This window comes from Pseudorasbora parva, chromosome 11 (assembly GCF_024679245.1).
Source record: "Pseudorasbora parva isolate DD20220531a chromosome 11, ASM2467924v1, whole genome shotgun sequence".
Lineage (NCBI taxonomy): Eukaryota > Metazoa > Chordata > Actinopteri > Cypriniformes > Gobionidae > Pseudorasbora > Pseudorasbora parva.
This window is the reverse complement of record NC_090182.1, coordinates 11,828,561-11,842,287: the sequence shown is the minus strand read 5'-3', so window position 1 is coordinate 11,842,287 and position 13,727 is coordinate 11,828,561. Positions and strand designations below refer to the sequence as shown.

Below are 13,727 nucleotides of genomic sequence, written 5' to 3'. Positions count from 1 at the left end.
AATTGATCTCAGAGATGTGAGTGTTGTGGTTCCTGGTCATAGCAGCACCAGTTGCTGCAGTTAATGAGGTGAATTCAAATGACTTTGACATAGTCCTTTTATTTTTTCCCATATTAAATGCCTATTGGCCTGCTGCTCACAGTTAAGCTGATGCCACCGGGGTGGCGGTGCCCCCGGCTTGGGCCCGTCATCGCTGCTCGCAGCTTTAATTATTATTATTATTATTATTATCTTTTCGCCTTTTGGGCATTTTTGGGGCATTTAACGTGCTCGAAAACTCTTGAAACTTTGCACACGCATCGGAATGCGCGGCCAACAGGGTCTGGCAGAGGCCTTTGACCCGGGCGTGGCAGGGGGGCTCAACAGCGCCCCCTTGAAAAACTGGGTCTATATATTAAACACACTTGCACGTACATGTATGAAACTCGGTACACTTATAGATCTCATCGGGCCGAACAACTTCCGCACTCATAGTCATAAGCTTCGCCCAACAGGAAGTGAGCTATTATGGGTTGTTCGGAAAACGCATGCTGTGGAATTTGCGATACTCCTCCTAGACGATTCACCCGATCAGCACCAAACTCGGTCATCATTAAGTCAAGACACTGAGAATGCTAAATTGCGAGCAACTTTTTGATATCTCAAACGGTTTGGCCGTGGCGAAGAGACAAATTTATGGCGAGAAAAGGGAAACAGGAAGTGTGTTATAACTTTTGCATACATTAATTCATTTTGATGAAACTTCAGCTGTGTGTTTGTTGTAAGAAGCCGATCACATGGATATGACTTTTGTGAGTCAAAGTTATAGCGCCACCAACTGGCAGCAGGAAGTGTGTCACTTTTGTCCAAAATGGGGGGGTTAGTTTTATCTGCAGTCACCAAACTCGGGATATATATTGTACATTTCGAGCCGGACAACTTTCTAATTTACAGTCATTAGCTCTGACCAACAGGAAGTCAGATAATTTGGTTGGAAGATAACAAAAAGTTGAAAACGAGCTCTGAGTTTTTACCTTCTCCTCAAAAGGGGATTCATTCAATCTCCTTCAAACTCGGACGACATGAAGTAAATATACAGAAGATGCTAAAATGCGAACGGTTATTGGATATCTCAAACGGTGTTCCCTTAGCAGAAGACTAAAAAACACAAAATAGGGACACAAGTAACTGGTTCATAAATAAGGCTATACTCCCACCTGCTGGTTATTCTATATATCACACAGTTTTTTTTTGTTTTTTTTTTCAACACTTATGCCCTCTCTTAAATGACCAGTAGAGGGCAATATTGTATAAGTTTTCAAGCAAAAAACCTTGCCTCTGTGTATGTGTGTGAATGGTTTTCTAACCTGGTGGGGACTTAAACCTGAATGCACAAAGACTCGTGGGGACTTCCCAATGGGTACAAAAGCTTATAAATCAGACAGAATGAGTTCTTTTGAAAATGTAAAAATGCAGAAAGTTTTGTGTGATGGGTAGGTTTAGGGGTAGGAGCAGTGTAGGAGGACAGAATATGGTTTGTACAGCATAAAAACCATTATGTCTATGGTGAGTCCCCAAATAGATAGTGAACCAGACATGAGTGTGTGTGTGTGGGGGGTGGGGGTGGATGGGCTGAACTGATAAGAGTTGCCTGCAGCATACTTTAGCATTACTAGTGTGTGTGTGTGTGTGTGTGTGTGTGTGTGTGTGTGTGTGTGTGTGTGTGTGTGTGTGTGTGTGTGTGTGTTCTTTTTTCTAGCCTGGTGGGGACTTCAACCTGAATGCACACAGACTCATGGGGACATGTGTCATTGATTTCTACAGTGTATGTGTGTGTGTGTGTGTGTGGGGGGGGGGGGGGTGGATGGGGGATGGTAAATGGGCTTAACTGATAAGAGTTGCCTGCAGCATACTTCAGCATTACTACTGTGTGTGTGTGTGTGTGTGTGTGTGTGTGTGTGTGTGTGTGTGTGTGTGTGTGTGTGTGTGTGTGTGTGTGTGTGTGTGTGTGTGTGTGTGTGTGTGTGTGTGTGAGAGCCACTCTTCTGTCTAAAAAGATTACCTCTCAATGCTGTGCTTTGGCCTGCATTAAAGGATTAAACATATTATTCTGGGTTTGAATAAAAAAATTCATGTATAAAAACAGTTTATTTGTAGGGCATTGACAATATTGTTTTATATAATTAGTTAAATAATTGTGTTAATACAAATAATTATTAATAAAAAAAATATAAATATTTAAAAAAACATTACTAACAAAAGAAAAAACACATTTAATTGTCTTTAAAAAGAAAAGGAAAACAAAGTAGTGTGTGTAACTTAAAAAAATGAGAAGATTAATGCCTTTTGTTTAAGGACAAAAATGAGAACCAATGAGCTACCGGCATATAGAATAACCAGAAGGTGGGAGTGTAGCCTTATTTAGTAACCAGGTTGGATATGTCCTAGGGAACACTGTTTTGAAGATAAAACTATTGTTGTTATTGCAAAACAGTGTTTTCAGACAGTGAAATAAAAATAATGTTCTCTCACTGTTTAGATTTTGTTTCTGTCATTCCCCCCCTCCCCCCCCCCCCTTCTCTCTCAGGATCACTCTGTGTGTGTGTGTGTGTGTGTGTGTGTGGAGGGGGTCTCTCTCACTCTGTGTATGTCGCCTTGTTTCTTGTTTTTCATAATTTAACCCTTTCATATCATAGGCTATCAGCAATATCTATCACTTTATTGTGAAAAATAAGTTTAAAAAAATGTATTATATATATAACACTGGTCTTCTGAACTTACAATATTTTGAGCTGCAAAAAATACATTTGCACATAATTGAAAGTGATATCCTAATACTTTTAATTGTTTTCTATAACATGGGCTTTAAAGAAGGTCATGTGCTGTGTTTGCAAAGATCACGTATGACACCTCTTTAAACTAATTATTTATTGATTAAAATTCAAATGGATAAAAAAATATAATTTCACATGATCTTATAAAAGTGGCTGTTTATAATAAACTTCTATAAATTTTATGCACGCATATTACTCTTACCTGACACTGATATTAAAATCATTGTTGCGGTCTCTATGATTTGGCTTAATTTATTTTTAAGAGAAGTGTAAGGATAATACAACTTCAGCATTTGGACAGTATTCTGCACTCATTTTGAAATTGACATTAGACATCATCTGACATAAAATTAATGAATAAAATGTAATTGATCTCATAGATGTGAGTGTTGTGGTTCCTGGTCATAGCAGCACCAGTTGCTGCAGTTAATGAGGTGAATTCAAATGACTTAGACAAAGTCCCTTTATTTATTTTTTCCCATATTAAATGCCTATTGCCTGCTGTGCACAGTTAAGCTGATGCCACCGGGGTGGCGGTGCCCCCGGCTTGGGCCCGTCATCGCTGCTCGCAGCTTTAATTCATTCTTGTTTTATTACTGACTATTGCAACAAGTTACCTTTATAAAAACACAAATACATTAAGCAAACATTTTGGTGAGAATTCTAATTTCTTTTTAAGATTTTTTTTTTTAAGTTATCGAGTATCGTGTACTTTTGGTGGTATCTGTATCGAATGCTAGATTTTTGGTATTGTGACATCCCTAGCTTGGATGTCATAAAGAAAACAATTAAGTTGTATTGTGGTTCTCTGACTCTGTGTATTATGTTCTGCAGGCTGAAGTTTTATATAAGAAAAACCCGAAACTGTTGAGCCAACTGCAGCACTGTGAGGAAACCGGGATTCCACTGGTGGCTATTTTAGGAGAGCAAGAACTCAAAGATGGAGTCGTCAAACTGCGCAACGTGGCCAGCCGAGAAGAGGTGAGATTTGACCTCTCTAGACTGTCTGAGATTTGTTTTAATCTGTAATGTGCACTGTAATGTGCACTTTTTTTTTAAATCACCCTTTTTTCTTGTTTCCTGCAGGTGGATGTTCTCAGAGCGGGCTTAGTGGATGAAATCAAGAAACGGACCTTGTAATCTTAAACAAAAAAGTCTTAAAAGCAGTCACCATATAGACAGGGAGAACGGTGGAGCTATTAACCATATGCCCGTTACAGCTGTGTCAGTTGAACATGTACATTAACAAGGAAACATTCAACTCATTGCCTGCTCTTTTAATATGTGCTCGGATTACGTCAGATCTATCAATAAATGAGTAACTAAGATATTGTTTGTCTTGTCTTTATGATTTTAATGCCATTCAAAATGCACCTTTAACATTTCCTGAACATACAATGCTTATCTGCCATATTATTAGAATTTTACAGCTGTAAATAATTTTTTTTTTTTTTTTTACAGTCATAAGGATCTATAAATCATACAATTTTGGGCCAAATTATACAGTTTACAACCAAACACAACAAACCTGGGGCTTTATATATATAAAAAAAATTATAAAAAAAGATTTATGCCCTAATAGCAGCAGATTTCTCCTCAACCCATGTGATTTGTTACCATTCATATCTGTAGTTTTGTGACTCAGTTTAATAGTTATGTTAGGGCAAGTATGAGCAATAGATGGATGCCATAATTAGGGATGTGAGCAATAGCTTGCACAAGTATTATTTCTTGAACAACTTATTTACTGTACAAAAGTCATTTATAGTCAGTACAACCCATCAAACAAAGAAACGAGCACACCATGCAGAGTCAACCATCGTGACAAACACACAAAGCAAATCGTGAAAAGTCAAATACGGTGAAAACATTCAAAATAATAAGTAGTGAAAACATGCAGTCAATCAAATGTGATGAGGCTGCCTAAACATAAAAGATTAATATTACATAGTTAAAATATCATAAAACATTATATCAACAAGAACATAATACTTTAAACCTCTTTCATACCACTGAATTAAAGAGCTTGTGAAATTAAAAGAAATTCACTGCCTAGTTCCGCTTTTATATATATATATATATATATATATATATATATATAGTAAATGAAATATTTCCATGTATCATAAATTTCCACTTATTCATCCGAAACTAGAGCAGTACATGCCTTCAAACCATAATACTGAACGTAAAACTGATAACGTTACATTACATTAGCAAAAACAGCTCACATTTTAGAAAGGTCGCAAATTTGAGACCTTGCACATGGTTTGGATCACCTGCTCGGCGGCGGCCCGACAAACTTCCCCCTTCATTGCTTGAGCGCTGGTGCCTGGAAGGATCTGGACCGCTCCGAACAGAGGCAGAGGGAGGCCTGGAATAAGGACTTTGAAGGCGAAGTATAAGAAGCCGTCTGGGCCAGTGTGATGGTAACGGACTTCATACTGTGGTGCACCGAGTCTGTTCACCTCGCACATACTCTGCAGCTGAGATACGGTGTCACGGTTCACAGGGGCTTGAGCCATCATCTCATCTCTTGGCGGGGCGGTCGGACCCCCCACGGCCCGGAAGAAGGGCTGGAGAGTGGGGTGTGATGGGACATTATGAGAGAGCTGAGGATACAGGCGTGGCGGGGTGAGGGAGGGTTTAGTGAGGGGTTTTAGACCAGGTGTGGTAAAGAAGTCATCATCTTGTCCCATCTCCTTGACACGCTTGGACTTGGAGAAGGACGTCCAACTTACGGTAATAGAAATGCCGCACTGCTTCTTAAAAGCTGGAATGACAAATACACAGCTTGAAGATAAACGATTAACATTATAATTTTCCTCGATAAAATTAAAACAAAAGTTTGTTTTAAGGTTTATGCAGGGTTAGTTCACCCAAAAATGAAAATTATGTCATTACTTACTCACCCTCATGTCGTTCGACACCCGCAAGACCTCCGTTCATCTTCAGAACACAAATGAAGATATTTTTGTTGAAATCCGATGGCTCAGACAGGCCTCCTTCCATTGCCCACAATGTCATTTTCTCTCTCAAGACCCATAAAGGCACTAAAGACGTCATTACAAACCCCATCTCACTACAGTGGCTCTACAATAATTTTGACAAGATTAGTTTTTGTGTGCAAAAAAAACTTAAATAACGACTTAAAGTGATGGCCGATTTTAAAACAATGCTTCCTGAATCCTCTGAGCTTAATGAGTCAGCATATAGAGATTTATGATTAGATACACTAATTCATAAAGGTTTGAAGGCTTATGAAGCGGTGTTTTGAAATCGGCCCATCACTATACAAGTCATTATTTTGTTTTTTGTTGTTTTGCGCACAAAAACTATTCTCGTCGCTTCATAAAAGTATTGTAGAGCCACTGTAGTGAGATGGACTTTGTAACGACGTCTTTAGTGCCTTTATGGGTCTTGAGAGAGAAAATGACTTTGTGGGCAATGGAAGGAGGCCTGTCTGAGCCATCGGATTTCAACAAAAATATCTTCATTTGTGTTCCGAAGATAAACAAAGGTCTTATGGGTGTCGAATGACATGAGGGAGAGTAAGTAATGACTGAATTTTCATTTTTGGGTGAACTAACCCTTTAAAAGGGGAATGAAAGCATTACTCATTTGAACCGCGCCACATGAACCATTTATTCACTCGGCTCAATGAACGATCCAGTTAGAAGGCTTTTCGATCTACAAATCACCATTTACTATTAGTGCCCGCCCGCTAGACCCATATATTTATTTATACATGTAGTGGGGGCGCCGTGTACACAGTAATACAATGAAAAGTAGAATACACAAAAATAAATTGAAGTTACGTCTTGTTCTGAATAAACAAATCAGTAATGATGTCATAAATCACAAGCATGACACTATACAGTGTATTAATCTGTAATACAATTTTAAGAAAGGGATGATGAAAAATAATCCAAGGAGCTCTACAATAGATGTAGAATTGAAAGACAGCATCAAAAATAAATTATTTAGGTTACAGCTGCATCTGGGGTGAAAAATTACTGACTTTATTATTGTTATTTTCATAGCTTTTAATATACTCTTTCTTATCATAAAAATAACTTTATTAACATTTATTTATCTTCAACAAGAATCCTTTTAGTAAGGAGACCTCAGAAATCTGAAACCAGAATGAAAAAATTGTTTTTTGCTCAAAATGGTGTTTCAAAGCAAAGGGAAAAAATAAACATATATTGGCATATCGGATATCAGCAAAAATCCAATATCGTGCATCCCTATTTACTATGTAACACTAACTGCACCATGGTATTGTGACAGAAACAAGGGATATAGAATTATTATTCTGTTAATGTATTAAATGCATTAAAGAGTAATGGAATATAATTACATTTTTTGCACCCTTTTTTCAGGTGACACGTTTGGTTTAGGGTTTTCATGGCTTTTATTTTGTAATTTTCTTAGTCAAGGTTCCTGGTTGTGTCATCTGTTTCCCTTGCCATTTTGTGAACATGGCTGTGTCTGAAATCATCCCCTATACCCTTAAATAGTGGATTATTTGTGGGGACAGCTATTTGTAGTTGTGTCCGAAACCACTGGATGTTATTGAGTGCACTCATTTATTCCCAGAATGTACTGCAATAACGAGTGTACTGATGTACTAGAGAATACCTATAATGTACCACGCCGTATGAATTCCCGTCTGAAAAAAGTAAAACTTTTCTGATAAAAATGCGCCTTTTTTATAGCTGACCAATGATAAGCGAGTAGCGAGACCCGATTCGTTTCCATAACAACAAGCAAAATGTTGTGACATATTGCCTAGCCCTATGGTGACGTAATATGTCCATTGTTAAAGGTGACCTATTAAGCCCTTTTTCAAAATCTTGATTTTGTTTTTGGGGTCTACTACAACAGGTTTTCATGCTTGAACATTCTAAAAACACCTCTGTGTTCACACTTGACATCTTTTTTGACAAAGAAAAAGTTGACAAGCGCTCTTTTAGGAAAAAAAAAGAAAAGAAAAAAAGGTTTTGGTTCCAAATAGCAGCCGAGGGTGTCTTTTGTTGCTATAACAACAGCTGCAACAAGAGCGCTGTGTGGTGCTTGATTATACGGGGAAGAAAACAGTATGGTGCTTACAATAATTTAGTCCAGGAGCTTCGGATGGATGATGTGCGGTTTGCTGCATATTTTAGACTTAATAAAAGTCAGTTTGGAAACCTGCTACTGCTGTTTAGTCGATCTACCAACACCTTCTCCATTTTCTTGATGTTATGGAAACAAATCTGGTCGCTACTTGTCATTGGTCAGCTGTCAAAAATGCTCTTTATATCAGAAAAGTTGAACTTTTTTCGAAAAGACACCCTGAGCTGCAGAAAAAGATATTGGCGTTTGTGTTTAAAAAAAGCGTTATGACTTCTTTAAAAACACGGTTTACTCCAAAGGATTATGATGTAAAACAGACGCTGGCAGCTTCAAAAAAAGATGTCAAGTGTGTCACATATTTTCAAATGCTGCAAGGACCTTTCCCAGTCTGTCAGTAACGCTCTGTTTTGTTCCCGTCTCTGTGAAGCCCCTCCTTCCGAAAAGTGCCATGTGCTCTGATTGGTCGCGATTAGTTAACTGCTTTGAGTGCGTTTCAGAAATGTCGCGCCCCTTACCATGACCACGGGTTTCGACATATTTCTAATGCAACTCAACCAGGCCATTCATTTCATTACCAAAATGCTTCCATATTCCAGGCAACATACCTTCCACAAGCACTTTCTTGGCCATGGACGCCGCGTAGTGGGAGGAGTAGTTCACTAGAGCCACGACCTCTCTCCCTTTGGGCCCGGCCAACTTCAGCAGGACATCCTCCACACCCTCAGACATCATTTGGAGCACCATCAGCATCTCCGCCTGATTCACGTTAGTCGGAAGATCCCCCAGGCGCAGCTGCCGCTTCTCCGTGCTCCTGCGAACCGTCAGACAAGCCCCCTCCTGCAGAGGGTACTGATGGAGGGTCATGACGGCGGTGGACGCGGTGAAGGGGTCACCGTACTTTGCATAGGCAAAGCCTCGGTTCTGCCCGCTGAAGTTCATCATGAGACGGAACTCATAAAGTGTACCGACGCTCTGAAAAAGAGGAATCAGACGGTCCTCATACACATCACGTGGGATCTGACTGATGAAAACCTCACAGCCTGGGCCGGGAGCAGGACCTTGCCAGCCTAGAGGAGGAGGAGAAGAAGAAAAGAAAGGTCAAAATTAGAGATATTTAAAGTGAATGGGATTAGATTTCAGAAGGACAATTTATGAGAACAGAATGAGATTGAAGACTTGAAATGCCTATGATTTAAAGTGATTAAGTAAATATATATGAACTACCATATTCATAACAGAAATACAGTAAATACTGTATACAATAAGATAAAAAATACAATATAAAAGTAAAAAGCACAAATATTAAAACCTGCATATATTCACCTCTGACACATGGGTTTGATTCTTTATCTGTTGCTGGTTTGATTGGCATTCCAGTAAACATTATTTTAGGTAAGTTCAAAAGAGACTCGCTTTTGGTAAAGACAAACAGTTTTGCGTAATTAAAATGTGCACCTTAAATTTTCATTTCGATTGTGTGTTTGACAGTCACTAAATGATAGTTAAACATTTGCCATGAAAACACTTTGCTTGTATAATACATTTCTTTTTTATTTTATTTGAAATTTTATATTTTAGACAACTGAACTGAACAGTCTGGAAACACAAATATTTTTCCATACAATTAAATTATAGTTAATCGTTATTAATATAAACTATAAAGAAACAGTACAATATTTCTTAATTTTCCACTGAGAGTGTTTTTAAACAAAATAGCAGTAATAGTTAGCTGTACCTTCAATACTTCATGAATTCAAACTGTGATTAAAAACTTTCAAGATTAGGTAAAATTATATAATCTGAGCTTTCAGAGCAGAATTATACTAAAACTTTAAAAACTTATGAAAACATTCCATAATAAACACTGACTAGAGACCCAAATCAAAGCTAAAATAACTGATGTTCTAGTATCGCAAAAACTACAAAGACACTATATCTATATGCTCATGATTATTGTTGTCATCACCTGACCCATGTAGTGCCATGTTCCACTATTTGGGGGATGCTGTTGCAAAAGTTTAATGCGTGTTAAAGGGTTAGTTCACTGTAAAAATGAAATTTCTTTCATGAATGACTCACTTCAATGTCGTTCCACACCTGTAAGATCTCCGTTCATCCTCGGAACACAGTTTAATATATTTTAGGTTTAGTCCCGAGGGCTTTCTGTCCTTTGAATGTAAGTGTATGCCCATTTGCTGTCCACGTCCAGAAGGTAATGAAAACATCATCACAGTAGTCCATATGTGACATCAGTTGGTTAGTTAGACTCTTTTAAAGCGTCGACAATACATTTTGGTCCAAAAATAAAAAAAAATACGACTTTATTCAGCCTTGTCTTCTCTTCCGCGTTCCTCAAATAAAGAATCAAACGGTCATCATGAATCAAGATTCAAAACTGGCAAACTGCCGAAATCACGTGACATTGGCGATATGAATCACGAATCAATAGGCTGATTTGCGACCGTTTGATTCTATATTTGAGGTTTGAAAACAAACGCGGAAGAGAAGACAGTGCTTAATAAAGTCGTATTTTTTGTTATTTCTGGACCAAAATCTATTGTCGACGCTTTAAAAGAGTCTAACTAACCAACTGATGTCACATATGGACTACTTTGATGATGTTTTTATTACATTCTGGATGTGGACAGCAAGTGGGCATACACTTATATTCAAAGGACAGAAAGCCCTCGGGACTAAACCTAAAATATATTAAACTGTTCTGAAGATGAACGGAGGTCTTAGGGGTGTGGAACGACATTGGGGTGAGTCATTAATGAAAGAAATTTCATTTTTGGGTGAATTAACCCTTTAAAGGTGCACTATGTAGTATTTTTGTAGTAAAATATCCAAAAACCACCAGGCCAGTGTTATATATTTTTTCTATTAATTATAATTTCCTATTATTAAGTTAAAAAATATTTTATTCCAAGGATATGACATTTTTACAGAAGACTAACAATCATTTGACTGACCACGTGAGCAGTGTTCCCAGGTGCGCAGGATCACAAAATTTGCTCCTTCAACGGGAATAAATCATCATCCGAATGCACGAGTTTTATCACTGAGGTGGCATGCAAATGTATTTGTACGGACGTCCACATGAGAAACAATTACCGTCCGAATAGGGCTTTACACATATGGACAATTATTGATAAAATATGTTTACATTACATTTCTAGTGAGCATTTCTATTAATTTTCCACAAAAGTATTAAGGGGGTCGCACACCGGACGCGGAGCTCGGCAGCGCTCGGCGGCGCGCCACGCAGCGTCTCAGGTATCGCACACCAGACGCGCACATTTTAAAAGGCTAAGTTTATTATACATTTCCCCAAAATATGTTTAGACTTTATTCAAGCTGTTGAACTCAGAATGTAAAACAAATGTGTCTTGTAGCAAAGGTTGAAATCAGTATACCTTAACGATAATATACTTTTAATATAAAGCCTTGAAATGGCGCTCTGTGGCGCGGCAGGATTTAGAACAACTTCCTGAGTCGCCGCGGACAGGCGCCGAATGCCGCCACCGGTGTGCGTACACTCATTGAAAACAATGTGTTCGAATTTTAAAGACGTGGCGCGCCGCCGAGCTCCGCGTCCGGTGTGCGACCCCCTTTAGCCTGGATGCCAGCCGAACTTAGCCCCGCCCACAATATTTTTAGGTCAGGCAGTTCGGTCTGGCCTTGCTCCATAGAGGAGTAATTATCCCCGAACAGAAACTGTTCAGACCAATGAAATCATCAGGGCGGGGTTAGTTCATTAAATGATTTTTATTTTTTTACAACACCAGCAAAGATCGTGTATTCCAGCCTGATTTCAGCATGCGTGCAGACGGGGTTGCCAAGTTTTTACATCAAAACCCGCCAACTACTAGCCCTAAACTTCTCAGGGGGTTCTCCGGGGGAAAAATGTGTGTTATTTTGGCAAGGTTGCCTGCTAAAATTCACACTCATGGGTCTATAGTCGCTTCAACCCGACCTTTGACAATGCGTTGCTCCGTTGCTCTGATTGGTTGTAGGTCTGTCCAATTGATGTCTGTCCTGGTTCGGTTGAAACACGCCCCATAATCACAGCCTAATGGAGCAGTTTCAGACTCATATTCTGACTAGAATTGAGTATGACCACGTCAGGCTACGAAAGTATACCATCTGAGGAGGTCTGGGCGATCTTTACTGTACTGTTATCCTTTCATCCAGAGCAACAGAGGGAGCTCATGAGAAGAAAACAGCAGTTATGAGTTATACGAGTTAATCGGAGTGCATGCTTTATCATCACATATGGGTGCATTAGTCAAGAATTAACATATGCAGAGGGAAAAGAGACAAAAACATGAAAAATCTATTTTTATGTGAGTGGTGGGAATAAAACATTGAAAAACACTTTGGATGGTGGTAAAATTACTGACTAGCCCCTGTAGATGTAAAAACCTTACCAGAGAAACAATTACTATCTGAATAGGGCTTTAGACTAGTAGTTTTTGGTGACAACCTAAACTAGTTGAAAATAACTAGGCCTAATTTATTTTGTTTTATGACTTTTTTGTGGCTGGTGATAGGACATAAATATATAATTGTCAACTAGTCCAGGTCTATCCTAAAGACAAATATTAAAGCTGGTGTTTGATTTATACATGTTAGACATCTAAGTGATAGGCATATCAGAATTCAAATTTGCTCATCTACAATCCGTCCATCTACTCTCAAACCTTCCAATCAGCAATAATTGAGCAGCAATGAGGACCTGCAGCCTAATTGAGCTCCAGGTGTCCATGTTTCAATGAGGTAGACGCAAAGCACAAAAGGGGCATGGTTTAAACTTTCAATAAGTACACTGATACATTGGATACAATTTCTACTTAACAAGCCAGTTAAAACCCAAATGATGAAGATTTATGCTCAAAATCTCAAAAAATGAGAGGCCTGCTCTTGCTCTGCTAATGATATAAAGAAAAACGAGAGGCTTCTTTAAGTGATGCCATGTGCTACAGCTCTGTCTTCATCCGCACGAAGCTTCAATCTCATGCAAAGAGACATAAGAGCTCGAAATGCCACAGGCTTTGTTTTAATTGCAATGGGCTGATCTCGGTTCAATTCCACAGCACTTACCCGGAGGAGGACCACCATATTTCCTCTGCCCGTTGACCTGTGTTAAAGTGATGGAGCTTTTCTGCACCCATTCTTTCAGTGACTTCAGTCTCTGCGGGTTCAAAACCTGCCAGCAATAAAATTAGAGGTGATGTAATGCTTTACGTGTTATATCGATGAGCCGACGTTCTCTCAAAACGAATAAACTCCTTCTTGCGCCACATTCTACTACGCAAAGTTTTGGTAAACGTATGCTGTTTATAAACAGAAGCAGTAAATATGAGCTCACCTGCTGCTGTTGCTGCTGTCCCTCCATCGTTATCCGCTTATGATGGCACACCTGTAAATTGGTGGAAAAGTCAAGCAAAGGTCATTAAAATAAACCTCATGACTCCTCTAGAGCCACTATTGGACACACTTGAGGAAAGTGGGCGGATTCCTCGCAACGTTACTCAAATTTAAGTACAAGACTTGCAAAAAATAAAACTTTATATACAGATTGATAAATGTATTATCGTTCATGTATGCATTAGTTTTGAGATTAAATCATTATGTAACTTTTTAAAACGGGTTTAATTGAGGCACAATACTGACAGACGTTCCGCTCTTCACCAGCAGGGGGCAGCCGCGCACGTGATTATTAAAGCGAACCCTGGACACATTGTTGCTTTTTATCACATGGTTAAGTTTTGTCTCTTTTTACAACAAAAA

At 38.8% G+C, this 13,727-nt stretch overlaps 2 protein-coding genes across 3 annotated transcripts in view; one reads left to right on the top strand and one right to left on the bottom strand.

The window, feature by feature from the left end:
• hars (histidyl-tRNA synthetase) overlaps positions 1-4,141 on the top strand; it is a 15,789-nt gene extending 11,648 nt beyond the window's left edge. For both annotated transcript variants that reach the window (XM_067457075.1, XM_067457074.1), the window contains 2 exons: positions 3,648-3,794; positions 3,900-4,141. In XM_067457075.1, the coding sequence (XP_067313176.1) occupies positions 3,648-3,794; positions 3,900-3,953 (201 nt within the window). In that variant the 3' untranslated portion in view covers positions 3,954-4,141. The remainder of the gene's footprint in view (positions 1-3,647; positions 3,795-3,899) is intronic.
• Positions 4,142-4,267: 126 nt separating this feature from the next.
• dnd1 (DND microRNA-mediated repression inhibitor 1) lies at positions 4,268-13,437 on the bottom strand. The gene is made up of 4 exons (XM_067456473.1): positions 13,306-13,437; positions 13,038-13,143; positions 8,540-9,001; positions 4,268-5,586 (listed from the first exon to the last, which is right to left on the bottom strand). The coding sequence occupies exons 1-4, from the start codon at positions 13,330-13,332 to the stop codon at positions 5,048-5,050; spliced, it is 1,134 nt and encodes a 377-aa protein (XP_067312574.1). The 5' UTR covers positions 13,333-13,437; the 3' UTR covers positions 4,268-5,047.
• Between the last annotated feature and the right edge of the window lie 290 nt (positions 13,438-13,727).